The 26,567-nt window shown below is 50.8% G+C and overlaps 2 protein-coding genes across 4 annotated transcripts; one reads left to right on the top strand and one right to left on the bottom strand.

Annotated features, from left to right (window-relative positions):
• The first annotated feature begins 1,308 nt into the window (after window positions 1-1,308).
• L3MBTL2 (L3MBTL histone methyl-lysine binding protein 2) lies at window positions 1,309-18,927 on the top strand. 3 transcript variants are annotated; one of them, XM_069002699.1, is made up of 17 exons: window positions 1,309-1,389; window positions 2,823-3,090; window positions 3,305-3,438; window positions 4,144-4,258; window positions 5,221-5,300; window positions 6,596-6,713; window positions 7,043-7,177; window positions 7,845-7,933; window positions 9,520-9,748; window positions 10,441-10,520; window positions 11,096-11,200; window positions 12,335-12,482; window positions 13,306-13,388; window positions 15,060-15,294; window positions 16,055-16,120; window positions 17,044-17,166; window positions 18,012-18,927. In XM_069002699.1, exons 1-17 carry the CDS (start codon window positions 1,339-1,341, stop codon window positions 18,119-18,121), a joined length of 2,169 nt encoding a protein of 722 aa, XP_068858800.1. In that variant the 5' UTR covers window positions 1,309-1,338; the 3' UTR covers window positions 18,122-18,927. The 3 variants fall into 3 exon arrangements, with proteins under 3 accessions (XP_068858800.1, XP_068858799.1, XP_068858802.1); XM_069002698.1 differs by having other exon boundaries at window positions 4,144-4,267; XM_069002701.1 differs by lacking the exon at window positions 16,055-16,120 and having other exon boundaries at window positions 4,144-4,267.
• Window positions 18,928-19,060: 133 nt separating this feature from the next.
• CHADL (chondroadherin like) lies at window positions 19,061-26,270 on the bottom strand. Its single transcript, XM_069002697.1, has 5 exons — window positions 26,122-26,270; window positions 24,980-25,150; window positions 23,226-24,887; window positions 22,365-22,531; window positions 19,061-22,026 (listed from the first exon to the last, which is right to left on the bottom strand). Exons 2-5 carry the CDS (start codon window positions 25,130-25,132, stop codon window positions 21,801-21,803), a joined length of 2,208 nt encoding a protein of 735 aa, XP_068858798.1. The 5' UTR covers window positions 25,133-25,150; window positions 26,122-26,270; the 3' UTR covers window positions 19,061-21,800.
• Between the last annotated feature and the right edge of the window lie 297 nt (window positions 26,271-26,567).

Here is a 26,567-nt window from a genome sequence, read left to right as displayed (position 1 = left end):
TTATTAACTATATTATTTTAAAGCAATTTTCTATTTTTAACATTGCTGGAGGATTGTTTGGAAAACCTGAATGTGGAGGATCCCTGATGCTATGGAAATTTGCTGATCACATTGCAGATTGGCTTTGCCAGCTCCCTGCCACTGTCCCTCTGTAATTAGGCTGTGACCACTACCCCGGATTCTCGGTGTGTTTCACACTGATAGTGATGCTCCTTTGTGTTTAGATCAACAGGCTTGTCTTGGGGTGACTTCATGATGTGTATCCCATATCGCTGCCCTATGCCCAGAAATTAATTTTGTGCCTTTCTATGCCTTTAAACTGAGCCTGAAAGGGGAGAGAGAAAAACCCAGCCTCGTTTTAGAGCCTTTGGATTGTCTGGAAGAGCAATCCATCTGTATCTGTAATACCTGTAAAGTAAGCCTTTGGAATGAACCTTTTCCATGCTGGTTTACTCCCACCTGCAGCTAAGACTGTACAGTTGTGCTTCACATGTTATTTGTTCAGCCAAACAGACTAGGAATGTACAGTACAGCCTTTTTTCCCCCTTTCTTTCTTTTGTTTTTTCTTTTCTTTTTAAAAAAACCTTTTTTTTTCTTTTTTTTTTTTTCCCTACAACATCAACACAGTGACAGTGATAACAAAATAAAAGGGGTAGAGTGGAAAATAGAACTGACTTGAGGGACTTACCTTTACATAAACTTCTTGACAGGCTGATAGAGCTGTGGTTGTTCAGCCTGGAGAAGAGAAGGCTCTGGGGAGACCTCACTGCAGCCTTCCAGTACCTGGAGGGGGATTATAAAAGGGAGGGAGATGGACTTTTTATACGAGCAAGTGGTGACAGGACAAGGGGCAATGGTTTTAGACTGAAAAAGGGCAGACTGAGATTAGATACAGGAAGCAATTCTTTACTGTGAGGGCAGTGAGGCGCTGGCACAGGTTGCCCAGAGAAGCTGTGGATGTCCCATCCCTGGAATGTTAAAGGCCAGGTTTGACGGGGCCCCGAGCAACCTGGTCTAGTGAAAGGTGACCCTGCCCACGGCAGGGGGCTCGAACTGGATGATCTTTGAAGAACCGTCCAACCGAAGCCATTCTGGGACCGAGAGGGCTAATCCCGAACTACAAGCAGGAATGGGGCCAGTGGGGGGCGGCAGCGAGGCCCGACCTTTCCGCGTCCCTGGGCGGGACCGCCGCGACGCGCTAGGCCCCGGTAAAAGAACTACAGCTCCCGTCGTACCCCGCGGGCAGCGCGGCGGGAACAAGCTCCCCGCTGATTTGCTGTGCTTTCCGCTGCTCTCACCAATCAGACACACAGCTGACGGGGGACGCTGTCCACGCGCATGAGGCGGGCTGGCGGCGTCCCGGGAGCGATGGAGCGGGACCGGGGAGAGGTGAGCGGGACGGGCCGGGACGGGACGGGACGGGACGGGCCGGGTCTCCGCCGGGGTCCGGGCTGGGCTGCTCCTGGGGGCGGCGGTGGGTGCGTCTGATGCCGGCGGGACGGGCCCCTGCGTCCCCCTCAGCTTCCTGATGAGGCTCCCGGTTCTGCTGCCCTTGCTTGGCAGCTCTGGGGATTTGTAACGTGTCCGCAAGTTTCACTCGCCTGCTGTGGAAGAGTAACGATGCAGTGGTGCTCGCGTCCTACGAGCTGGTGGAAGGTGCACCCACACAGGGACTAGAAGGCGATGAAAATATTTCTGTTTTAGAGGAGTTCAGGCCTCTCAGACATCAGGAATGCTGTCTGAGCCTGGATCCGCAGGAGAGCAACTCTTTGTTCAGGGAACAACCTGGGAGCCTTGTGTCTGTTTTGTGTGGAAGCCAGGGAGGATGCGGGGAGACAGCAGTGAGTGAAGTCTGATCTTCCTTGTCCACGTGTCTATAATGATAGCCAGCAGCCAGGGATCAGAGGGAATTTAGCACTGGAAGGTGATGAGCTTGCTGCTGATCTTTTGTTGTTGCCCCCTTGGATAAACAATTGTATCCTCCTGCCTCATGTAGCTGTTTGAATCTGCTTTTCTGTTCCATCACTTCCTGTGCTGATGCTGACTTCTTGCTGCTCCTTCATGAGTTGCTAACACCTTTTTCCAGCTTCTTTTGTGCTTATTTGGAGCCTGGTTCAAGATTCCTCTAGTCTGAGACGCAGTCACTGTTTTTCTGTGCTCTTTCTTCAGTCTCTGCCTCGCAGCAAGTACAAAGAGCTAGTGAAGATGTTTAGCTGTGAAGGCATCTGGTTTTAGGCAAAAACCTATAACAAACGTTCTGCCATCCTGCTGGTGCAGTTCCTGAACTGAGGTTAGCTGTGGACTGTGCAGTTTCCAGAGGACATGAACTGTCTCCAGGGCTGAGTTGGCTGTGCTGACTTCCAGGCTGTGCTGGTCTCATGAGCTGTGGTGGCAGGAACGTGCAGCTTTGTGCTCCGCTCTGGAAGTCTGTGGTGGCTTTACTGTGACGGTGTCTGCATTGCTGTGCTGTGCAGCTGTGCTGGGAGAAACATTGCCTGGAAGGACACAGTCTCATCTGTCCTGCATCAGCATGGCAGTGCTTTGCCCTGTACTTCTTCCATGTTCCTCAAGCTGTTTTCTCTCTAGCTACAGCCCTGTGGCACTTTTCTCTTGAGAAGCAGAATGCAGCCTGTGGAATAACAGTAATGGGATCTGTTTGGGGGTAGGGATTCAGACTCCTGCCTTTGGGGCTATTATGTGGACTCCTTGCTTGCCCTGAGGCCACTCCCTTGCCCAAGAGGCCTCCCCTGACAGCAGAGGCAGGTTTATTGTGCAGTGGGGTGTAAAATGTCTGTTTTAAAGCAAACTGGCTCTTTTTGTAGTTGGTGTCTGCCTTCTGCCACAAAACTTCATCTTTGGAGCGGGTGGAGGAGGAAGGCGATGACGATGAGGAGGATGATGAGCTGGACATCTTTGGGGGTTATGACAGCCTCACATGCTACAACAGCAGCATGGGCAGTGACAGCAGCTCCTGTCTAGAGGAGTCTAGTGATGATGAGGTGGCAGATCGGGAAGCTGGAGAGCTTTCGACCTCTCGGATGCACCAGCCATCCACAGGCCGGCTCACAGAAGACAGTGGCTCCGAGCCAGGTACTGCCTGTGCTGCCTAAAACATGTTCAGGGGCGGCGAAGGGTGTGTGGCTGCACCTTGGGGATGCTTTGGGAGCAGTTTTGGATGCAGACTGCGTTTTCTGGGCTATGTGGGGGATCTGCTCTGTATAATGATGGTTAGCTGGTCTCAGCTCTGTCCTTGTAGTGCATTGACTCTGCTGAATGCTCACATTTTTGGCCTTCCTTCTCTCAGCTGTGTGCGAAATGTGTGGGATTGTGGGCACCAGGGAGGCTTTCTTCTCCAAGACCAAACGTTTCTGCAGCGTCTCCTGCTCCAGAAGCTACTCCTCAAATTCCAAAAAGGCCAGCATCCTGGCCAGACTGCAGGTGAGTTAAAACCTTTTCATCTGGCTCTCAGGCTCCATTGTGCTCACAGGCTCTTGTGCTGGGGGACTTCAACCACCCCGATACCTGCAAAAAGTAGCATGGCAAGCTGTAGGTAATCCGGCAGACTCCTGGAATGTATGGGGGATAATTTCTTAAGCCAGGGGGACAGACAGCTGTAGCAGAGGGAATGTGACAGTAGATCTGATGGTCACCAAGGTAAGTGAACTAATTGGGGATGTCAAAATTGGAGTCAGCCTGGGTTGCAGTGGTCATGCATTGGTGGAATTTGCAGTCTTGAGGAATATAGGTCAGGTAAGGAGTAAAGTCAGGCTCCTGAACTTTAGAAAGGCAGACTTCCAGCTCTTCAGGGAGACTCTATAATTCTATGAGCTTTCCTGGGGATGGAGCAGGATGTGCCTGATGTAGGGGTAGGTGGTTGCTCTCTAATTAAATATCAGACTGACATTCCCAGTGGCTTATTCTTCCTGCCTGAAGTCCCCAGAGAAGGCATGCCAGCTTAAAGGTGATGCTCTCTAAAAGCTGAGGACGGACACTGATATTTTACCTGCTGTTTCTTGTTCCTGTGAGCGTTAATAAATATTGTAGTAACCTGAAAATTGGCCCAAGGAAGAGGTGCATACCCAGTTGCAGGGGGTGACTTAGTCTCTTGTGCCATTAACGTTTCTAATATTCCTTCTTTTGTAGGGGAAACCACCAACGAAGAAAGCTAAAGTTCTGCACAAGGCATCCTGGTCAGCCAAGATTGGGGCCTTCCTCCATTCGCAGGGCACAGGACAGCTGGCAGATGGGACACTGACAGGTCAGGATGGTGAGTTTAGGTGAGGTGTGAGGAAGTGCAGCTGCTGGAGTCACAGAAATAGGGACACCTGCAGTCCTCCTCTTCCTCCCTGGTACACTGCCTTGTACGATATGTGGCTTGCTCTGACACAGGCTGGCAGGACACAGGGCACGTCTTTTTTCCTCTCCCTGCTCTGGTGGAGGTTCCTGCCCATGACTATTGTAGCCTCATCCTCGCTCCTCATACGACTTGACCTGGAGTGTAAGCTCTGTGGTCCCAGTCCCACGAGGTGCTGACTTCTGCTGGCAAAGGTGACTTAAAGGTGTCCTGCTCCTCCCAGCCATTCGCTGCCCCGCTGCTTGTGGGAAGTTATATTTGCCCTGAGTCACTCACTGATCAACTTGAGCAATAACCAGCTCACTTCCAGCTGAAGGAGCAGCAACTTACTGTGTTAGGGCAAAGGGGAGTGCCAGGGCATGGCGGCAGCAGCAGGGTGTGATCCCTGAGCAGACTGCTGCTGGAGCAGAGCTGTGGCCTTCAACCAGGAGTGGCTGTGGGATTAACCTCTCGGATTAGTATTTCTGATTTTCTCAGCACCTTCTGGGAAAGCAAGTGCTGCTGATATGACCCTGCACTGTTGCTGCTGAGAGGCAAAGCTGTGAAGTGGTGTAGCCCTGAAAGGATGCTCTGTCCCTGGAGTGCTTTAGCCCTGGGCTGGACTTGACCCCTTTTGTTTCCCTTTGTGCTTCCCCTTTTTCAAAAGCAAGTAACAGTAAATATTGGTTAATAATGTGTTTTGCTTCTTGTGGGGGCTAGTGACCGTGCACTCATAGGGGTCAAGTTTCCCACCAGAGAAAATGCAGTGGAATGTGTAATCCCTGTGTGCTGTGTCCTAGTGCCTGGAGGCTGCAGGCTGTAGTCCAGAGGTAACTGAGCTCTGTGCCTATTCTGTGATCTCACCTGATTTTCTGCTCTAATTGTAGCACTCGTTCTGGGCTTTGACTGGGGAAAGTACCTGCAGGAGCACGGCTACAAGGCAGCTCCTGTCAGTTGCTTCAAACACGTGAGTTGTACTTTGCTGTGCGTGGCAGGGCACACGGGGCGTGTCATATGCATGGGCCCCCCTGTGCTCCTGTGACAGGTGGTGGTGAGCAGAGGCCCAGCAGGGGGTTATTGAGACCCAGGTGATGCGAGGAAAGAAGCAGAGGTTTCTTGCAACTAAGAATGGGAGTCTCACAAAGGGACCAGGAGTTTGGGGGGAAGGAAGCAGAGGGGGACTTGACAGGAACACTGCTGGTAGTGATGCCTAAGATTTTTAGCTTTTTATGTTTTCCATATATTTGTAGCTTTGTAGATTGCTAAAACATGGCTGTAGCTTCTAGTATTTTTCCTATTTTTCTTCCCTGCATTTAGGAACAATAAGCTAACCTTATAAACACATTCCTAATTATTGTTTAGTCTTACTCCAGTTAGAGAACCAACTACAAGGACATTCTGTTTTCCGACCAGAATTTGAACCAGATATAACAAAAGTGGGCCAAAAGAAACCTCTGGACTGCTTCCAGTGGGTCAGGACCCCAGGAATTATTACCTAACCTACTAACCTTTTAACTGGACAGTATATGATAAGTACACTAATTGACTAACCTTTTAAAAATTGTAGAATTACTATACCACATGTGATTTTTGCCATATTGTGTACCTGAAAGCTTTCAAGTAAAGGTTTGCTTTTATATTCCCTCTATCATTGTTGGGAAGATCTATTCTATTTTCCAGGCATCAGTAGCGATGGCTCAGTGTTAACTGGGAACAGAATTAGTTCTGACTGGGGATGACAGTGGGAAGCTAACTCTGCAGTTTGTATGGTTGAGCACAGCCCAGGGTGATGTGCAGAGGAACTCAGTTTATGTGAGCCTGGCAGTAGCTGCCCCTCCAGCATGTCTGATTCTGATAAGACTTGTTATATTCCTTTTGAGTTGTGGTCTGATAATATTGACAGCATTTCCTTTTTCTTGAGGATACGTCAGGCAGACATGGCAGGTTTATTGATTGTTAGGTATTTTTATGCCATAGAGGAATGGCAGCAGCTACTTTGGGATAATAGGACAGCTGGCAGTGAAACAGTTAAGTGTTGCTATATGGTATTCTGCCTTTTGGGATCCTCAGTGAACACCCCAGTGAGATGTTTGGTACAGTTCAACTGTATTTCAAGACTTTGGCAGATCTAAGAGGGGTAAGGCATGCAAGCCTATGCATAAAGTGAAAAGTGTAGCTGCCTAAGAAGTGTCTGTGAAAGCTAGAAGGGCCTGCTCTGATTGTCCACATCCCTCTCCCAGCATGGCTGCCTCAATCTTTCAGGTGCCACTCTTCGATCAGTGGGATGATGTGGTGAAAGGTATGAAAGTGGAAGTGCTGAACAGTGATGCTGTGCTCCCCAGCCGTGTGTACTGGATTGCAACCGTCATCCAGATTGTAGGTATGTCTCCGATGTCATCTTTGACAGCTGGGTACAGCTAAGCTCTGAAGGAAGCTTTAGAGAGCTGAGGGTAGCTGATCAAGCAAAACAGCAGCTCTTTGGAGCTCTACAACTGCTGAGAGATTTTGGAACAGGAAATATCATGGTGCCAGAGTGAGTGGAAACTGGCATGTGCTTCCTCTTGTGCTTGCTGGGCAATTTGCAAGAATAGGTGCTGGAGAAGCTCTGGTAACCTATGCAGAGCTCTGAAGGCCATGCTGTAGGTGCTAAGCCTGTGGTGCCAAATCCGTGGCCTCTAATGCCTTTGGTTGTCTGCTCTATCCTGGCAGGATATAGGGCCCTTCTGCGATATGAGGGCTTTGAGAATGATGCTGGTCATGACTTCTGGTGCAATTTGGGCACAGTGGATATTCATCCCATTGGCTGGTGTGCCATCAACAGCAAAATCCTGGTGCCACCACAAAGTGAGTGTGGGGCAAGAGGGGTCAGCACATACCTGGGCATGGGGAAGCTTTGGTTTATGCCTAGGACAGGGGGACAGGTACTCCCACTGCATGTAGGACTACAGTTCCATTTGTGCTTTGAGTTACAAGCAGCAGTTTGAGTTTGGGAAGCTGGAGGCTGCTTGGATTGCTCCCTCTGCATCTCCCTGTCATTGACCTGGGGATGCTGCATGCAGAGCTGATGTCAGACCTGTGGGGGCTAACACAGGTGGCTTTTCCTCCTTCTAACCCATGTGGTGGCTGGACTTGAACTTTGGGGGAACTTTTTGGTCCTATATCCTGGGCAGCGTAAGCACAGTGGTTCCAGTCACTGCACAGCTAGCAGTTCAGAGAGGGATGCCAGTTTAGTGGAATTTTGGCAAGCTGAGATTTGCTTGGTATGGCTCACATGTTTTTGCTCTATTACCACTTCCTTATCTAGATCAGTGGAGTTGACTGTCTGCTTGGCCCAGTTAATTCTGTAATGGTGATTGCTTCAGCCAGATGTGGGGACAAGCTGGCAAAACAGAGTACAGAATCTGAGTGTGAAGAAGGTCTTTTAGTGCTAATGGGCTGTCGGAGAGATGAAAGCTGTGGTGCTGTAATTATTTTGGTCATAAAGATGGACTTTTTCCCTGCCCATATATAGCTATCCATGCCAAGTACACTGACTGGAGAAGTTACCTCATGAAAAAACTGGTGGGAGCCAGGACCATCCCAGTGGATTTCCACATGAAGGTAAACATGGGAGGCTGTCATTTTGCATGGGGGAAATGAAGCTGAAGTCAAGACATGCTCAACATGTCTCTTCTGATTCTGATCTGTGCAACTTTTGTGTGCCTTGAAACCTGGGCAGGACAGGGGCAGTGAGTGCTTCCATGTGCTCCTAAGATACCTGTCATGATGCTGTGGGTAATGACACAGCCTCCATGCCCTCTCAGCACAACAGTTTCTCCTCTGGGTCACAGACAGGCTTTTAAATCTGTTGTCACATAGTCTGCTGGGACATACTGGGGATGAGGTTTGGCATTTTGCTGAAGGGAGAGAGCAGTCCAGCTCCAACCTGGCCTTTGGCTGCCATGTTTCAGTGACAGGGAATGGTTCTGAGAGTCAAAAAACTTTGTCTTCAGTGTTGGTAGCAAAGCAGCCTGGAGGGAGTGAGAAGGGCACAGGCTTCCTTGAGGTACCATCGCCTGGGCATCTTTGTAGCTCTCATTATTGTTTTTGTGTAGCCTGCACTGAGATTAGACCTTGTTAGAGAGAAGAGGGTCTTCTGGGGCTAGGAGCTTTGGAAATGGCAGATAGGAAAGACAATCCCAGAGGCAGCAGGCAGGAAGGCAGGTGATAAATTCTTCTGTGTGCAAGGTAAGTGGTGACACTGAGCTGGAGATCTGGACATAGTTAGTGTTTCCCATGTCACTTCTTAGAAAGTTAAGAGGGTGTTTGTAGCTGCTTGTTCCTGGGCCACAGCTTGTAGCTGGAAGGGAAGTGGTAGAGGGAAACAAACATTGCTTGTGTCTTCCTTCAGCATCTCCCACCTAATAAACAGGAGGTGGAAGGGGAAGACCTTAGCTTAAAAGTTCTTCTGGATTCAGGTGTAGGCTGGTTTGGGTGCCTATTTTGTGTTTCCTAGTTGCTGCTCAGCATCTTGGGATCACAGTTCCAAAATGTCAGGTGTCCTCTAAGCACCATTGGGCATTTGTGGATGAGTAGGACAACGCTATATGAGCAAACTGAACGTCTCAAAAAAAGTCAGAAAGCAGCCAGTGACTCTTTTTATATGCCTATGCATTTGGGTCCGTCTGCAGAGTAACTGGCTTTGGATGTGGAGTTGGCAGATAGATCATTGTGTAGTTCAACCTCTGGTCAGAATGAAAAGGGGGAAATAAGAATCTGACCTCTTTTGAAGTCAACTGAAAATCCTGTTGCCCTTTGGGAAGCTACACCTCTAACTAATTGCAGCCTTGAAACCCTTGTGATCTCTTTCATGACTGAGAAAGGCACACAATTCCTTACTCAGTTTCTGGTGAGCAGAAGTTCACACTGGGAACATTCACACAAGGTGGTGGCTGGGCATGGCTGCTGGTCTGGGGTGGGGCAGCTCTTATGAGGCCACACGACAAGAGAGACTCAGGGACTGTGTGCCCAACCACATTGTCATGTCTGAGGCTGCCAGCTACCAGTCCACCCGATGAACCCACTCCCATGCATCCCTTCCTAGTCAGCTTTGGGCAGTGCCATGGTGCCTGTCTGTGGGGAAAGCTCTTCTCTGAAGTGTTTGGAGCACTGTGGTTGATCTCACCTCCTCTGTCGGTTGTTGCCAGATGGTGGAGAGCATGAAGTACCCGTTCCGGCAGGGCATGCGGGTTGAGGTGGTGGATAAGAACCACGTGTCCCAGACACGTATGGCAGTGGTGGATACAGTGATTGGGGGCAGACTGAGACTCCTCTATGAGGACGGTGACAGCGATGATTTCTGGTGCCACATGTGGAGTCCTCTCATCCATCCTGTGGGCTGGTCACGGAGAGTGGGCCATGACATAAAGAAGACAGGTAAGGATCAGGCCACTGCAACCATCTTCTGATTTGCTGGGAACTGCCTGCACCCTGTTGTTGACACCAGTCTTGACATGCTGGGAGTGAGGCAGTTGCCTCAAGACGTGACAGATAAAGTCTGCTTAGTTTTGTGTCTGCTGGTTTTTTATCTGGGTAGATAAAAAAGCCCCATGATCACAGGTCGGGACAGGAGACTGTAGAGTTTCTTATGTGAAGCAGGCAGTCTGTCTCCCTAGTGTGAGAATGCAGACTTTACAACATGACAGATGTTTATAGTCTTTTGAGGAAATTCATGCTGGCTTCTGTAACACTGGATCCCATCAGGTTTTCTGGACTTTACCAAGAGGAATTGTTGATCGGCTTAGGCTGGCAGAAAAAAGCAAGCCTTGAGCTCTGCTGATCCTTTAGGTTGTGTCTCCATTCCTTGTTGCCTCTCCCTGGTGATTACAGCTGCATGTAGAGGTGTTACCAGTAGTGCTCAGGAAGCTGAGCCATCTGCTTTGAGCAAGCTCTTCATCACAGCCCATTTTATGAGAAGTGTAGAAGGACTGACCTGTTCTTTTTATTAAGTGGCCTCATATTGAGGGGGTTTATAGCACCTAAGCTCTCACAGGAAAATTAATAACCAGTCTGTTTTCTTACTGCAGTTGCTGCAGGTTTTTTACCTCTCTTTCTTCCATTTCTCACAGAAGAAAAACGTAATGACATGGCAAACCATCCCACCTTCCGGAAGATTTACTGTGATGCTGTCCCCTATCTGTTTAAGAAGGTAGGATAAATCTGCCTTTCTGTGGGGGTCACAAAAAAGGAAGTGGTGATAGCATTTCCTTCCTTGGGCATACATGCTGCCATGTGGGTTGTTGAGGGTGGCTCACTAGTCTTTCTTATAGCTAAGGGTGTCAAGGCTCTGGTTAAGCAGGAGCAGGTCAAACTAGAAAGCTGAAAGAATTAAAGGAGAGTGACAGATCGAGGGACTTAGTTGAAGGGCAAGCAAAGGAGCTTTGAGTTGCAGAGGGAAGAGGATTGCATGGGAGAGACCAGTTCCAACAAGGAACTGGATCATGCTGGTAAGGGCTGAGATGAGAAGGAGGCTTGTTTTGTTGTGGACCTGCAGCTGAGCTTGGCTCTCTGATTGATCAGAGCTGTGGCAAGAGGTTGCTGACAGAAACATAGTGTTGGTTTGGCTGCCTCTTTGTATTTCTTGTAATATTTTTGCTTTCCCCTCCCAACTTGAGTTGAGCCAAGTGAAGAAGTTCTAATCCTATTTGCACTTGTTGTGCTCGGTGTCAGGATGGGACTGTCCCATACCCCTGGCAGCACATGATTCACCAGAGTCTCCCTTAGGTACGGGCTGTCTATTCTGAAGGTGGATGGTTTGAGCGAGGCATGAAACTGGAAGCCATTGACCCCCTGAATCTGGGCAACATCTGTGTGGCCACTGTTTGCAAGGTAAGTTCAGTGGGCCTAAGGGGGTCTGCTGTGTTTACTTGAGATAATGCAGCTTCTCCTCAGGTCTTTTCAAATGAATAAGACCAGGTAGGATTTTGTGTAGGGGAGAGGAGAGGGCTGTCAAGAGAGGTGGACAGCTGTTGTTTGGAGGGAACTTGGGGGTTACCTCAGAGGTCTAACAAGCTGTCGTCCACGTGTACCTAAGTGGACAACATGAAGATGAACGTGCTTAGTCTGCAAGCTAGTATCCATCCAGTGTGTCTGACTGGCAGCCACCCTTTCTCCACCTTTGGGCATGCAGTAGGGAAGATTTGTCCTCCAGTTCTGAGAGTGCATAGAGAGGCCTCTGTGGAAAGAAGGGGAGTTCCATGTGGGGAATGGCATGAGGAAGCTGAGGATGGATGTGTCTCCTTCAGTCTCCCTTGATGAGGTGGTAGTAAGTTCTACTCTTGTGCTAGTCTTGAGAAGTAAGTTGCTTGCCCAGGTTCCCTCAGTGAAGTGTGTTGAGTGTTGAAAGTATACCATCAATCTGGGCTTTTCCTGCTTCCTCAGGAAGCTGTTTGCCCTTGCAGAACCCAAGCTGAGGACTTCGACACCTGGAGTTTGGCAGTGGGATGCTAGGAGAGCTGTTTGTGTCTGTAAAATGTTCCCTTCAGTCTTTGCTTGGAAATGGAAGAGTTTGGGACAAGCATGCCTATCACCTTTGGTAGGCTCCAATTACCAGTGAGTGACAGGATGGGACAACTCTTGTTGCTGTATGAAGTAGCAAATCCAAGAGTGCTGCTCCTTCCCTTCTACCCAGTAACAAATTCGTGATCTGGCTGGTGTAAAAGGTTTTTGGGCTGCCAATAAAGTGTTTCTAGGGGAGAACAGAGCTCCTGACTGTTTAAGGCTTTTCACATAGTCCTTTCACAAGGCTCTTAGTGTTGGTCCCAGTCCTGCAGAAATTGCTGCTTTGGGGGTTAGCTTGTGTTGACTAACATACTAGGAGAAGTTTGGGGCATATAACATTGCATTTTTCTATCTAGTGGCAGCTGTGATCGATCTGTGGGGACTCTTGAGAGAATCTTTTGCGAGGAAGAGAGGCTTTAGAGCAAGCAAAGCTCTACACTCATGTCTTCACTCCCATCTCAGGTTCTCTTGGATGGGTATCTCATGATCAGCATTGATGGAGCCACATCTGATGATGGCTCTGACTGGTTCTGCTATCACGCCTCCTCACACGCCATCTTCCCCGCCAACTTCTGTAAGAGGAACAACATCGAACTGACCCCTCCAAAAGGTGAGATTTGGACTCTGCCCTGTGGTACAAACCTGCATGCAGAGTCTGATGGGTGGTGCTTTTCTGAGAGGGGTCGTGTTCAGATGAATCAAAACAAGGTCCCAGTCCACTTGTTTTTCAGGGAGACAGGGCTAGTTCAGAAGCAGGCTCTTTGAGCTCTGCCCATATACCAAGTCTTGGTTAGCTCCTGGCAGATCAGTGGGGCAGGTGTATGATCCCCAAACTGAACAGAATAAAATGTTTTAAAGGACAAGGAGGGTGGGAAGGGATAAGTAGAGCCATTGCTGCAGGAGTCAGTACTTAAGTGTCCAGAGTCATCTCTATTCCTTTCTCTATTAATAGATCAGACATGAGTATTTCTTCAAACTCCTAAGAGACAATCACCCTAGCAGTTTTTACTGCCTCATCTAGGCATACCCAAAAAGGCCTGCTCTGAATTTCTGTGTTGCAGTATTTTTGTGCAGTGCTGTTCCATCTTCCTTTGATGTTCCTGCTGCTGGGAGGAAGACTGGTCTTAGTGGCGTGTTTTGAACATACTACTTCCTACTTGCTGCTGCTCCTCCCCTTTCTCTGTGGTCTGGGTCTATGGCTGACACAGATGTTCAGAGCTGCAGCTTGCACTTTTCTGTGTTTGCCAGCTGGAGAGGGGTGCTGGACTCCCATGGAATCCATGCACTAGGTTCACGTCCAAGATCAGGCTGTACGTGCTGGTTCATGAACCTGCTTTGCAACCAGTTGCTATGCCTCCTTCCTGCCTACTCTCTGCCTTTTGCCCCAACCCAGTGACTACCTTTTTACCTCTTAGTGTTTCTTCCTGTTGCAGGGCACGATGCAAAGACCTTCAGCTGGGAACGTTATCTGGAAGAGACCAAATCAAGACCTGCTCCATCACGGCTCTTCAACACAGTGAGTGCTGCCAGGAAGAAGTGATGTGTGGGGATGGTTGAAGTAAGGGAGGAGGAGTGCAAGAGCTCTGTCGTGGGATCACTGAGGTGGAAGTGCTTCTTGTCCAACACCCCTGCTACAGCAGGGTCACCTGTAGCAGGTTGCTCAGGACCATCTCCAGATGACTTCTGGATGGATGGAGACTCCACAACCATGTGGGCAACCTGTGCCAGTGCTCATTGGCACTCACAGTAGACCGTGTGTCCTGATGTTCACAGGGAAACCCCTGTGTTTCAGTTTGTGCCCGTTAACTAGGCACTGGGCACCACTGAGAGGAATCTGGCTCCATCTTTGCACCCTCATTTCAGGCATTTATACACATAAATAAGGTACCCCTGAGCCTTCTCTTCTCCAGGACGAACAGTCACAACTCTCTCAGCCTTTCCTCATACAATGCTCCAGTTCCCTCATATCTTCTTGCCCTTTGCTGGACTCTCTCCAGTATGTCCATGTCTCTCTTGTACCAGGGAACAATTCAGGTGGGGCCTTGTCAGTGCTAAGATGAGGGGAAGGATCACTTCCAGTGATCTGCTGAGAACAGGCTACCATTAGCCTCCTTTGTCCCAGGGGCACATCCCTGGCCCACGTTCAACTTCATGTCCACTGGGATTCCCAGACCCTTTTCTACCAAGCTGCTTTCCAGTCAGTCTGCCCCCAGCTTGTGCTGGTGCCCGGGATTCTTCCTCCGCAGGTATGGGATTCTACCATTTCTCCAGCTTGTCAAGGTACCTCTGGATGGCAGCACAACCATCTAGTATATTCTGTCTCTCCTCCCAGTTTTCTGCCACAAGCAAGCTTGCTTGGTTTGACATGACACTCTGACATGTCATCCGGATAAGTAATGAAGATGTTGAATAGGATTGGATCCAGTATTGACCCCTGGGGTACACTGCTAATTACTAGCCTCCAGCTAGACTTCATGCTGCTAATAACCATCCTCTGGCTCTAGTCACTCAGCCAGTTTTCAGTCTATCTTGCTGTCTCCTGTATAGTTCAGGCACACAGCATATATAGCTCAATCATCTTCTCTATGAGGTTCTGATGGCAGTGTCAAAAGCCTCCCTGATGTCAGGATAGACAATATGCAGCATCTCTACTGGGCTGCAGTTTGCTGACAGTCGGCACTTTAAGGAGAGCTCAAGGCCCAGGAGTATGTACTCTCCAAGTAGGGACAGCAGTGTCCTGCCTTTGTGGCTGTTAAGATATCTTGGTCCCTCTGAGTGTGACCTGTGATTCTGTAGCGTTTCTGTGAGCTCCAGTCTCCTGGTGGGCTCCTCATTGCTCATTGCCTGTGGATGTGTGGCTGGCATGCAAAACTGTTGCAGCACCTCGGCCTGTGCTGGTCTTCTGATACACCAGGGGTATGTCAGGTAATTGTTTGACTGTGTGTTCCTGAACTGCTGCTTGCTGCTCCCCCCAGGTCAGGATCTTGCTTCTAAAGTCTGGGCTGAGATTGACTAAGGACACAGCTGGTCTTGGATCTGTTTTTGGATCTGTGGGCTTGTTGTCTGTCCGCTTGCTTTAGGCTGAAGGCTAGTCTGTGCAAGGGTGCTGTTGGCCAGGTACAGGTTTGGACTGAGTGCAGTGGCCTTGGCTTTTCTTTTTTCAAGTTTTCATTTTTTATGCACCCAGGACTGTCCAAACCATGGCTTCAAGGCAGGCATGAAGGTGGAGGCAGTGGACTTGATGGAGCCCCGACTCATCTGTGTGGCCACAGTGAAGCGTGTAGTCCAGCGTCTCCTTAGCATCCATTTTGATGGCTGGGACAACGAGTACGACCAGTGGGTGGACTGCGAGTCTCCAGACATTTATCCTGTGGGGTGGTGTGAGCTGACAGGCTACCAGCTTCAACCACCAGTGGTTCCAGGTGAGTGAAGATTTTACTGTGGTTTCTAATGCTAGAGATAAAGGTTTCCTTCCTCCTGCTTCGAGTGGCTTCTTTGGTTTTTGGGCCTTGTAGGGAGAAGCAAATGGCCTCCTTGATTTGCACTGGCTACCATAAACCTTCCTCTGTTACCACATTCTAGCAGCTGGCAGAGGGAGGAGTCTGATGGGGAGAAAACAGCCTGAGTTTTGAGGTTGGCTCTGTTTTCCCTGTTCCCCCACACCAACAGAGAATTAATTGCTCCTGCGAAGTTGGGTAGAGTTCCAGGTGGTCCTATCCCTGCACAGCTCCCTTTTATTAAGCATATCTATGACCTTAGCCAGGTAGCAGTGGGAGCTCAGCCCATGCTCCCTTTTCTCATCAACTCTGTGACTCTGTCTGTAAAAGGTAAGAGCATCCTCTCAAGAGTTCGTTCCTTCCCTTGTCACAGGGAGGCCACTGCCTCACCTTTGCAGATGTTTTCCTTCTTGTCCCAAACTATGAATCTTGTTTCTTTACTGCCCCTGCCAAGTCCGTACTGGCCTCTCTCCCCTGTGCTGCCCCAGCCTGCCACCCTGGGCCCTCACCTGGAAGCACAGACAGCAACTGCACTAGAGCCTTGCTTTCCCCTCAGCTGGTTGTCTTGGGAAGAGGGCTTTGGCTTGGGGGGATGGGTATATCTGTTTCTCGCTTATGTCACTTCATCCCAGTTACCTACTGGTTGTGGGACTTGGCTTTCGTTTCCCTCTCGTCTCCATGACAGAGCGCACAACTCCAGCGAAGGCCAAGGAGGTGCCCAAGAAGAAGAAGAAACCCTATGGAAAGAAGAGTGAGTGATGTTTGATTAGTGCCCTCCCGCTCGCTCGCAGGCTGGGCCCAGTTAGAGGAAGCCTGTCCATGTCCCATCAGAGCAGGAGAGAGAGGCCTTGTCTTGCTGTGGATGCCCTCACTCAGCTGTGGGTTTGCCAACACAGCTTCATCCTTCTTACCTGCCCTGTTACCTAAAGAGCAGAGAGCTGTGTGTGGGAAGGATCTGTTTTGCAGTCTGTTTGCTGTTGGCCGAGGTATATATGGCACTTGCTTCCAGGTGTGAGGTTGTGCTTCTTTCCCTGCTGTGTCCATGATTGGAAGGAGATGTTTGCTGCAGGGTAGCTGGAGAGCAACCCTACTTTGTGCTGAGGGAAAGAAGGCCTTAAGATGGCTGAAGAGGCCAGTAGAAACCATTTTATTGTTTCATCTTGTCATTGTTGTGGTCATTGTTGCAGTAGCTGTGGCAAATCATGTAGACAGACAAAAAATGCCTTGCTGGGGGGGTGGAGGGGAAAGGACATCTAAAGAATATAAAGATTTTTAACCTAAATGAAAAAGTCAGCTAAAACCAGAACATTACAGTTACAATGTCTGCACCTTGCAGTAAATATGCTCATTGCCTAGGACTAGACCCAGACAGGTAAGCAAAGCTGACTCTACACTGATTCCAAGAGGACCTGCTCCTTGGAAGTTAAGCACACGCTGAAGCGCCTTGCCTTTAATGAAGGAGAACATGAAAAAGCATATTTTGAGATGATGACTATGGAATTTTTCTCCAGTAGGCCATTTCTGTTGCATAACCAGTTGGCAGCTAATGACCATGTAGCTTTCTGTTCAGTTGTGCTGGTCCCTGGTCTGTGGTTTCTCAGAGGAGCAGGGTTGCTGATTTTCCAGGGGCAAAGAGACACAGTTTTGCTCATACTCTGTTATCTCTTTGTTAAGGAAAAAAGTTACCTGCCAAAGCCCGGAGCATCAAGCAGACTGTCAAGAAGCCTTCTGCCATGAATGCAAAACGAGAAGCAAAAGCTGCTAGCCAGGCTTTGCCAGAGCCAGCACCTGATGAGAGTAAGGGAATGAGTTACTCTACCCCACAGCCACATTCACCTCTCCCCATACACCCTCTTGGCCACTAACTCATGGGCGCCCCCAGGCAGGAAAAGGCAGGAGCATGTCAAATGTCCATCCCTACTTCTCCAGAGATACTCCAGAGAGTAGAAGAAAGCATTTGCTTGCTTTCCCTGGAAAAGTTTTCTTCCCAAGAAGATTTGGCAGGACCAGTACTGCTCAATATCTCAATGCTGCTACTGCCTGCTGAGGGCCTGGCTGCCCTGCTGAGCAGTCTGGTTGTGTGAGGTCAGGGAGGAGAGACAAAGTGGGTATGTTAGAGGTGGCTGTCACATCCCAATCCCCATAAGGGCTGTTGCAGCACGTGAACACAGCCCCTCGTGCTGCAGTGACCAGAAGAGCAGTTGGGTCACTTGCCAACCCTAGTGGGTAGCGGGGAGGAGGGTGGGTGAGGTGCCTTGTGCACATGGGAATGGAGAGTCATGAAGGTCCCTCCTGTTCCCTTAAGTTCCCCTGTGTGAACCCAGACAGATTAAAAATGGACCACAGCAGCTTTTCCTCCCATAGGAGTTGTTCTTGGGAGCCAGCAGCTGAATGCTGCCAGGGTTCTGTCCCATCCTGATGGCTGCTGTGACCGTGGATAGATTTGCACTGGCATGACAGGGGGCTGCCTGTGGTGAGGGACCCTCAGGAAGTAGACTAGCCCCAGGACCTGGGGCATTTTGAGTACCTGCTTGAACAGAGCTGATTTGGAGGTGCTGCAGGTAGCGAAAGTCAACAGGTAGTGAAAGTCAACATGGGTTGATTTTATTTACTTATTTTTCCCTCTGTCTGTCTCTTGCTAGTCATTGCTGTGCGGGTGAAAGAAGAAACCATTGACCCTTCAGATGCAGAATTTGGAGAGACAGAGCTTCCTGTTCCCATTAGCAGCATAAAGCAGGAGGACACAGACTGATCTGGAGCATCCCACAGCTGCCCACAGCAGCTTCACCTTGTGGCTCTTTAGGGAAGGTCCTGGCAAAGGGAAGCAGAGGACCAAAAGGGCCTTCCTTTTTTAAAGCAGACCACTCTGCAGCATCACAACTCTGCTTTTCTGGTGTGCGAGAAAATTTCCCCCAGACTTGTAATATTAAGCCCTGGGAAACAGCAGAAAGACTGCAGGCATGCTGGGGAGCATTACCAGGGTTGCTGCTGTGGTTGTGCATGCCTGATTTTGAAGGCACCTTTTGGAGCAGAAGCTCAAAACAGGGAAAGAGGCTTCCAGAGCACAAAAGGGCAGTTTGGGTTCTTGGCTGTGGCTGGAGGTGATAAGCTGCTGTCCAACATGATGAGTGCAGGACATGTCAGGAGAGGAGCTGCTCCCATAGGACGTCAGTGCTGTACTCTCCGGTCTAAGTGCTGCGAGCCCCAAGAAAATCAGGACAGGAAGAGTGGAAAGAGGTGAAGAAAAAAAAAAGAGATGATGATGCCTCCTGAAGAAGCAAGACCTTTTTTCATAGAATCATGGAATGGTTTGGGTTAGAAGAGGACCTTGAAGATCATTTAGTTTCAATACCCCTGCTGTGGGCAGGGACACCTTCCACTAGACCAAATTGCCCAGAACCCCATCCAACCTGGTCTTGAACACTTCCAGAGATGAGGCATCCACAACTTCCCTGGGCATCCTGTTCCAGTGCCTCACCACCCTCACAGTAAAGAATTTTTTCCTAATACATTATCTAAAACTAATGTGTTTCAGTTTGAACCCGTTCCCCCTTGTGCTGTCACTACATGCTCTTGTAAATAGTCTTGTCCCATCTTGCCTGTATGTTCCCTTCAGACAGCAGCAGGCTGCAGTTAGGTTAGCTTGCAGCCTTCTCTTTTCCAGACTGAACAATCCCAATTCTATCAGCTTTTCCTTGTAGGGAGAGGTGCTCCATCCCTTTAATCATTTTGGTGGCCTTCTCTGGACTCGCTCCAACACGTCCATGTCCTTTTTGTGCAGAGGGCCCCAGAGCTGGGTGCAGCACTGCAGGCGGGGTCTCAGCCGAGCAGAAGGGCAGAATCCCCTCCCTCACCCTGCTGTCCAGCTGCTTTGGATGCAGCCCAGGATACAATTGGCTTTCTGGGCTGTGAATTCACATTGCTGGGTTATGTCCAGCCTCTTGTCCACCTGCACTCCCAAGTCCTTCTCGGCAGGGCTGCTCTCGACCTGTGCATCCCCAGCCTGGGTTGATACCAGGGGCTGCCCCAACCCAGGTGCAGCACCTTGCACTTGGTCTTGTTAAACCTCATGAGATTTCCATGTACCCACTTCTCTGAGCCTGTCCAGATCCCTATGGATGGTATCCCATCCTTCAGGTGAGTCAAGAGCACCACTCAGCTTGGTGTTATCTGCAAACTTGCTCAGGGTGCATTTGATGCTTTTGTCTGTGCCATTACTGAAGACGTTAAATAACGCTGGTCCCAATACAGACCCCTGAGGGACATCACTGGTCACTGATGCCCACTGGGACTTTGAGCTGCTGACCACTACCCTCTGAAGGCAACCATCCAACCAATTCCTAATCCACCAAACAGTTCACCCATGGAATTCATCACTCCAGTTTGGAGGGAATAGTTGTGGGGGACTGTGTCAAAAGCTTTACAGAAGTCCACCTGGCTCAAGAAGCTATTCTCCATGCATTGCAGGAGTTCCCTGGATTGCCCACAGCCTGCCTTGGTACTTTCCCAGTAGATGTCAAGGTGGCTGAAGTCCCCCAGCAAGACTGGAGCCTGTGAGCACGATGCCTCCTGTAACTGGAGCAAGAAGGTTTCCTCAATAGGCTCCCCTGGGTCAGGCAGCTGTAGCAGACCCCAGCCACAAGGTTCCTTTTGTTGCCTCAGTGTCTGATTTTTACCCACAGGCTTTTGGCCTGCTCATGGCTGTTCTTCAGAGACAGCTCTTGACACTCAGTGCACCTCTTGATGTAGAGGGCAACCCCTCCACCTCTCCCTCCTCTCCTGTCTCTTCTGAACAGCTCATAGCCATCAGTAGTCACACTCCAGTCACACAGTTTGTCCCACCAAGTGTCAGTAATGGCAACAGGATCGTAACTTTCCAGCAGCATGGTGGCTTCCAACTCCCGTTTGTGGCCCATGCTGTGTGCTTTGGTGTAAAGGCACCTCAGCCGGGCTGTTGGCTGCATCACCTTCCTAGAGGAACACCCCTTAATTCCTTTGAGATATTTCCCTGCTGTATCCCTGTTGGCTTCTGTAACCTCAGGAGTCCCTGGCTCACATCTGTAAGACTGCAAGTGTGCTCCCCTGTGTCTGGTACCTCTTCAAGTCACCTGCAGAGGGATCTCGCTAGCACCCTGTCCCTCTAATCTTTTCATACCATCCCCCAGCTTGCCAGGAATGACCCTGATACTGTCCCCCTCACATCTGATTTCATCAAGCAACTGAATTACCTGAGAAGGAGCACAACCATAAACACCTTCAGTGATAGCTCTTTGATGCTCAACTTGAGGGACAGTCAAGGCACACTTTTCACTGCACTGATTGGTATTATCTACTCCCCAGAGGAAGCTATGGGACTTTGGACCTCACCTGCACCAACTTCTTTAGTTTAAAGCCCATCTCACCAAATTAGGTGGGTTGCTGCCAACAATTCTCTTACCCTTTATAGACAGGTGGATCCCATCTCTCCCTAACATACTACAATCATTAAAGCACACACCATTGTCACAAAAGCCAAAATCTCCATGGCACCAGCCTCAAAAACAAATGTTCATCTGCACTGTGTCTGCTTCTGTCATTTCTTGCTTTTTAACCCAGAACTGCAAAGGATTTGGAGCATGGTTTGAATTTTCAATTTTTTTAACAATTGTACTGTAAATTTGATCTACAATCTGTACCCTAAAGCCCTGTGACAAGCTTCAGGAAGAAGCCAAAGGCTTGTGTATTGCTTTCCAGGCAACCAAAATCCAGAGTTAGTCAAAACGTATCTTTATCTGTAAATTTATCTTTTGAAGCCTTTTCAATTTAAGCAAACTTTGGGGCCTGGGGTCCCAGCGTATGCAGTCATAGGGAATAGGTTGAGCACGTTGCTTATCATGGAAGCACTTAGAGATCACTAACCCCATTTCACCAATTGGATCACTGATTGAATTCTTCAGGAAATAAAAAGGTTTCCATCTGCTTATGTTTTAATGCTGAGGAACTGCTGGGAATTAAGGTAACATTTTCACTAATAGTTTTTAAGCTTTCTAGTATAAGATTTGCACTAGTGCAGGACCTTACTGGTTGGTGCTGGTCGCAGTCCCACTCAGGGTTCTTCTATGATTTTGGAAGCTGTGAAAGCGCTCTCAAAACCAAAACCAAACTTGTGGATAGCAGCTGTTCCACATGGCTTAGAAAGAAGCAGTAAGTATTTGATTTCACTGTTTTTATCACCAAAGCATGCTGCAGACTCTACAGAACATGCCTGTGTCCTGCAAAACCAAACCCCTCATCTTTGGCAAATCAGCATTGTTTTGGTCGCACCAGGCTCTCCTTTGTGCTTTGGGCAATATCCATCTCTCCATGGTGGGAACAAATCTAGAAAAACTGCTCTAGGCAGACTGTAGGTATGGCCCTGTTGTGTCCAGCACATGTCCTAAACACCTTAAACCCTAAGCTCTGCTCTTACTGAAGCCTCTGGCTGGAGATTTTCCCGACCTCTTTTTCTTCCTGGGCTTGCTTGCAGTCTTAGTCTTGTTAGGATTGGTTTCCCCAGCCTCACCTCGGCCCCAGCCAGGACAAGTTAGGAAAGTGGTGGAAAGCTTGACCTTCAGCCCCTGGGCTTCTGCAGGGGACCCACAGGTGGCCCCTACACGGAGGTTGAGTTTGTTGATCCACCTGGAAATGTGGCAGAAGATCAGGGAAAGGAATGAGACAGGGCAAAAGGAAAGGCAAAAGTCTGTGCCCATAAGTAGATGATCACTTCAAAGTAAGGCCAGGCCACCTGGGTGACCTCTGAATATCTCAGTATTTTCCCACCCCAGCTTGTGGCTGTTTTCCCTACACCCAGAAAGCCCAGGCAACTTCCATCCTTGCACATAGGTGTGTGCTACATCTCGCCACCACAGGAAAAGACCAAAAATGGCTAGGGTGCTGTGAGCTTGTGCCTTCAGCATGGGAGGTCCAGCTGCCCCCCAGGCAGATCTGTGAGGCTGTTCCCCCCTCCTGGCACTCACCTGTGCAGCGGAAGGAGCTGGCAGTTGCAGTGGAAAGGTACATCCTGCAGGTTGAGGATCTCCAGCCCTGTGAAATTGCTCATGTCAGGTATGTTGCTCATTTTGTTGCTCTCCAGGTAGAGGCTTCTGATCTTGGGACCGAGGCCAGTGAAGGCATGAGGGGAAATCTGCAATGGAAGGAGGGTAAGTCAGGGGCATGCTGATGGAGGCAGGGCAGCAAATCTCTGCCCTTGTACTTCTGATCATCTATCCCGGGCGGCCTGAGAACCTGTCCTGAACCTGGTGGCCCTACAAAAGAGATGCTTTAAAGAGGGGGGACTGTTAATTAATTCAAGCAGTTTCAGTCACATTTTGGAACTCATTAGGCTCCTATTCAGTCTTCTTAGACAGAAGGTCATATGCAGGAGGCCTCAGAGTGATCACCAGGTGCTGGTAAGATACAGTTCTTATGAGGGTGCTGCTAATACCACTTTCTTGAGAGGATGGAGATATTCGGGGTAATACCAGTGAAGAGTCCTGCAGGACAGCCTGTAATAAGAGAAGGAGGAATCTGGCCAGGGCTGGGCAAAGGAGGTGATTTAGGGAATGGTCTGGACCCCACTGAAACTGGGTGTTAAGAACTGGAGGGAGTAAGCTTCTCTCAGGGGAGCTAGGAGCAAGGCTGAAGCAAAGGCAATGCTACAGCTGAGCCTGAAGAAATCTGGCTTCCCAGCTAGGCTATGGAGCATCTCCTGAAGGCTTGGGAATTCGGGGACATCTGGATGCCCCTATAGGGGGCCACCAGCCACCAGCCCTGGGCAGTGGAACCTGTGATGCGCCCTGTGGTGCCACTGCCCTCTGGGAGTCCCATAACACACTCACCCGCTCCAGGCCCATGTTGTCCAGGTAGAGGTGCTGCAGACTGGAGGCCACCGGCAGGAAGACACTGTCCCCCATGTGCTTGATGGGGTTTTGGGAGAGCTTCAGCTCACTCAGGGCAGGCAGGCCCTGCAGGGCTGCTGTGGGCACCTCCGACAGGCGGTTTCCCTCCAGCTGCAGCTTTTCCAGCATCTTGGTAGGAGCCAGGGCAGCAGGGGCAATGTGCCTGATGGTATTCCCAGCTAGGTAGAGCCAGCGGAGCCCCCTGGCCCCAGCCAGGTCGCCCTCCTCCAGCTCCCTGATGGTGTTGTGCTGCAGATGGAGGGAGATGAGGTTGGGCAGGAGCTGGAAGGCGCCTGCAGGCACACGGGTGAAGGCATTGTGGTCCAGGTCCAGGTAGGCCAGCTGCGGGGCCCCCTCGAAGGCAGCAGCCACCAGGGTGGAGAGGTGGTTGTCAGTGAGGTACAGGTAGACCAGGCTTTCCAGTCCCCGGAGCGCGCCAGGGTGCAGGACCCTGATGCTGCAGCTCTGCAGGTGGAGCGACACCAGCTCCTTCAGGCCCGGGAAGGCATCTGGTGGCACTGTCCTGAAGGGGTTTTGGCGCAGGTCAAGAAGGTGTGTGTCGCCAGGGAAGTCCCGAGGGATCTCTCGCAGGTCCCTGTTCTCACAGGACCCATGATGGAAATCAGGGGAGCAGACACACTCCCGGGGGCACTGCCTGCTGCCAGCTGCCCTTGGCTGCTCTGGTGGTATGGTGGGGCTAGGGGGTAGCCGGAGGCGACCACATCTCATCTCAGGGGGCTTCAGGGAGTCAAGGGACCGGCCACGGAGGGCCGGTGGTGCAGCACAGGCACCCTCGGCCTGCACCCGCGCCCTTGCCAGCCACTTGTGGAAGGGACGCAGGAGGCAGGAGCAGAGCAGAGGGTTCCCATCCAGGCTGACCCTTGCCAGCCCCCCTGCACCAGCCAGGGGTGGCAGCCCCTGCAGCTGGTTTTCACGGAGGTCCAGCACACGAAGCTGGGGACTGCGGGCAAAGGCATCGGGTGCCACATCCTGGAGGGAGGCATGGTCCAGGAAGAGGTGCCTCAGCGAGGCCATGGCCAGGGCTTCCTCAGCCACATAGGTGATGGGGTTGTGACCCAGGTCTAGCCGGGTAGCCCCATCGAGCCTGGCCAGGGCCTCACCAGGCAGTGCCTGCAGCTCATTGTGGTCCAGGCTCAGCCTGCGCAGGGCAGGCAGAGCAGCAAAGGCCTCGCTGCCCAGCACATGGAGGGCATTATGGGACAGCCGGAGCCACCTAAGAACCTGCAGACCCTGGAAGACCATGTCTGGGAGGTAGACCAAAGCATTTGCCCTCAGGTCGAGGACAGTGAGGGACCCCAGATGGCCAAAAGCACCCGGCTGGATCTCCTCAATGCGGTTCCCCTGCAGAATGAGCTGCTGGAGGGAGGAGAGCCCGTCCAGGGACTCCTGGTAGAGGAGGGCTATGCCATTGGAGGCCAGGTTGAGGTAGACAAGCCTCCCCAGACCCCGGAAAGCCCCTTCCTCCAGCCTCTCCACCTTGCAACGCTGCAGGTCTAGGTGTGTGAGGTAGGGGGTGGCAAGGAAGGCTCCCGCTGGGATGACCATGAAACTGTTGCCCCGAAGGTCTAGTTTTTTGGTGAGCTGTTGGTCACACAAATAAAACACTGAGTTACCCCGGGGCTGCCATACCTATCTTCTCTCCCCATCCCTTGACCTTTCTTTCCCTTGCCCACCTCTGGGATGGTGTCAGGGATGGCCATCAGGCTCCCATTGAGGCACAGGACATGGGCACGGAGGTTATCACAGACACAGGGTGCAGGGCAGCGGGTAGCAGCTGTCACCCCCAGGGCCGCTGTGAGCAGGAGGAGCCCCCAGGATGGCCCCATGTTGGAAGGCACCTGCGGCTGGGGAGAGACAGCAGTAAGGCCAGGAGAAAGGCTGGGTTCCCATGCGTCCCCAAACAGCATCACCTGCTTGGCACCCCATGTGCCAGGAGGGCTGTTGCTGTGACCTAGTGGGGAGGATCTCACTTTTTCTTGCTCTCACGCTGTGATTTCACAAGTCATAAATGAGGAAGGGAGTGTAAGAAAGAGAGGAGGAATACTTGGAATGAAAAGTGAAGGTCACAGCTAGCAGGTCACTCGCAGGCAACTGGCTTGAAGCAGACACCCACCCCACCCTCCTGTTTTCTTCACATATCACTAACTTAAGATTGCCTTGGTCTGTACAAGCTATCAATATCCCTCCTACAATTGCTTTTGTAAGGCAAGCAGGTATGTGCTTGGAATGTGAGCACACAGGCTTCTGAGCTGCTACCCTCCTTTAAATGGCAAATGCCCCATGTCTCCACCATGCTGGACATCTGCTTCCTACCCTGCAAGCTCCCTGCTTCCCCCCCTAAGCTATTCATAGCAGTGTTTGGAATAGAACTCTACTGTTTAGCTGCAGGAAGGACGGGTTGGTTTTGGCTGGGCAGGAATGAGCCCCTGGGGAGAAGGCACCAGAGAGAGGCCAAGGCTGGGGCAAACGCAGAGGAGGCAGCGAGCTGTAGATACAACCAATACACCCCCCTAAGCTTTGAGACAGCAGCAGTGGTGAAGCCACTGTGGTGCACAGCCCCATGCCCACTGTAGCTCATCATCCCCTGTGGCCCCATGCCCCAACTCTGCCCTCCTGCTGTCACAGCTAGTCCTGCTGCAGCCCACACACACACTGGGGCAGCCCCCTCCTGTGCACCCACCCACCAGTGACACCAATGTAATGCCCCCCAAACTCAGTCCCCGTGTTGTGCCTGGAGCACTGTCACATGCCAAGCATCATCCCATCACTCCCTCCCACACACCTGGAGGGTTCACACACCCAGGGCTGGGAGTACCTGGACTTCAAGACGTGGCGAAGAGAGGAAAGCGTCCCCTGCCCCGTCTAGCAGCTGCCGAGCTCCTGCACACCAGTGTTTGCTCTCCTTGCAGAAGTGAGAACTGAATGGGCCCCGTTGTGTTGCTTTCCCAGCAGCTCTCACCGGGCAGAGCCAGGAACGTGGGAGGAGGAAAAGGACGGGGGGAGGAAGGGTAAGCCACCCCTGGAGAGAGGGCAGCAACCCAGACAACTGCCTCCCCCTCGATTCACCGGGGGCTGAGAGCACCAGCCTGACAAAGCCCATGTGGAGTTTGTATTCACTGTTTCCTGGGCTCTCCCTTCCCTTTCCTCGCTGTATTAGTCACAGGAGCTACAGAGGTGCAGGGCAGAAAGGTGACATCTAGCCAGAATTGCAGTGGCAGTGGTAGGCCTGAGCAAAAGGAGAGGCAGCTGACCAGTCGTGAC

Source organism: Aphelocoma coerulescens, chromosome 1A (assembly GCF_041296385.1).
Source record: "Aphelocoma coerulescens isolate FSJ_1873_10779 chromosome 1A, UR_Acoe_1.0, whole genome shotgun sequence".
NCBI lineage: Eukaryota > Metazoa > Chordata > Aves > Passeriformes > Corvidae > Aphelocoma > Aphelocoma coerulescens.
This window is presented reverse-complemented; position numbering and strand designations above follow the sequence as displayed.

What these genes read in the sequence shown, in the direction of transcription:
- L3MBTL2 (XM_069002698.1), top strand. Translation starts at nt 1,339, where the DNA reads ATGAGGCGGGCTGGCGGCGTCCCGGGAGCGATGGAGCGGGACCGGGGA. An exon ending in GACACTGACAGGTCAGGATG is followed by an intron (nt 4,268 to 5,220) that starts GTGAGTTTAGGT and finishes CTCTAATTGTAG; the next exon opens with CACTCGTTCTGGGCTTTGAC. An exon ending in AGAGCCAGCACCTGATGAGA is followed by an intron (nt 17,167 to 18,011) that starts GTAAGGGAATGA and finishes GTCTCTTGCTAG; the next exon opens with TCATTGCTGTGCGGGTGAAA.
- CHADL (XM_069002697.1), bottom strand. Translation starts at nt 25,132, where the DNA reads ATGGGGCCATCCTGGGGGCTCCTCCTGCTCACAGCGGCCCTGGGGGTG. An exon ending in TCCCTGACACCATCCCAGAG is followed by an intron (nt 24,888 to 24,979) that starts GTGGGCAAGGGA and finishes TGTGACCAACAG; the next exon opens with CTCACCAAAAAACTAGACCT. An exon ending in CAGCTCCTTCCGCTGCACAG is followed by an intron (nt 22,027 to 22,364) that starts GTGAGTGCCAGG and finishes CCACATTTCCAG; the next exon opens with GTGGATCAACAAACTCAACC.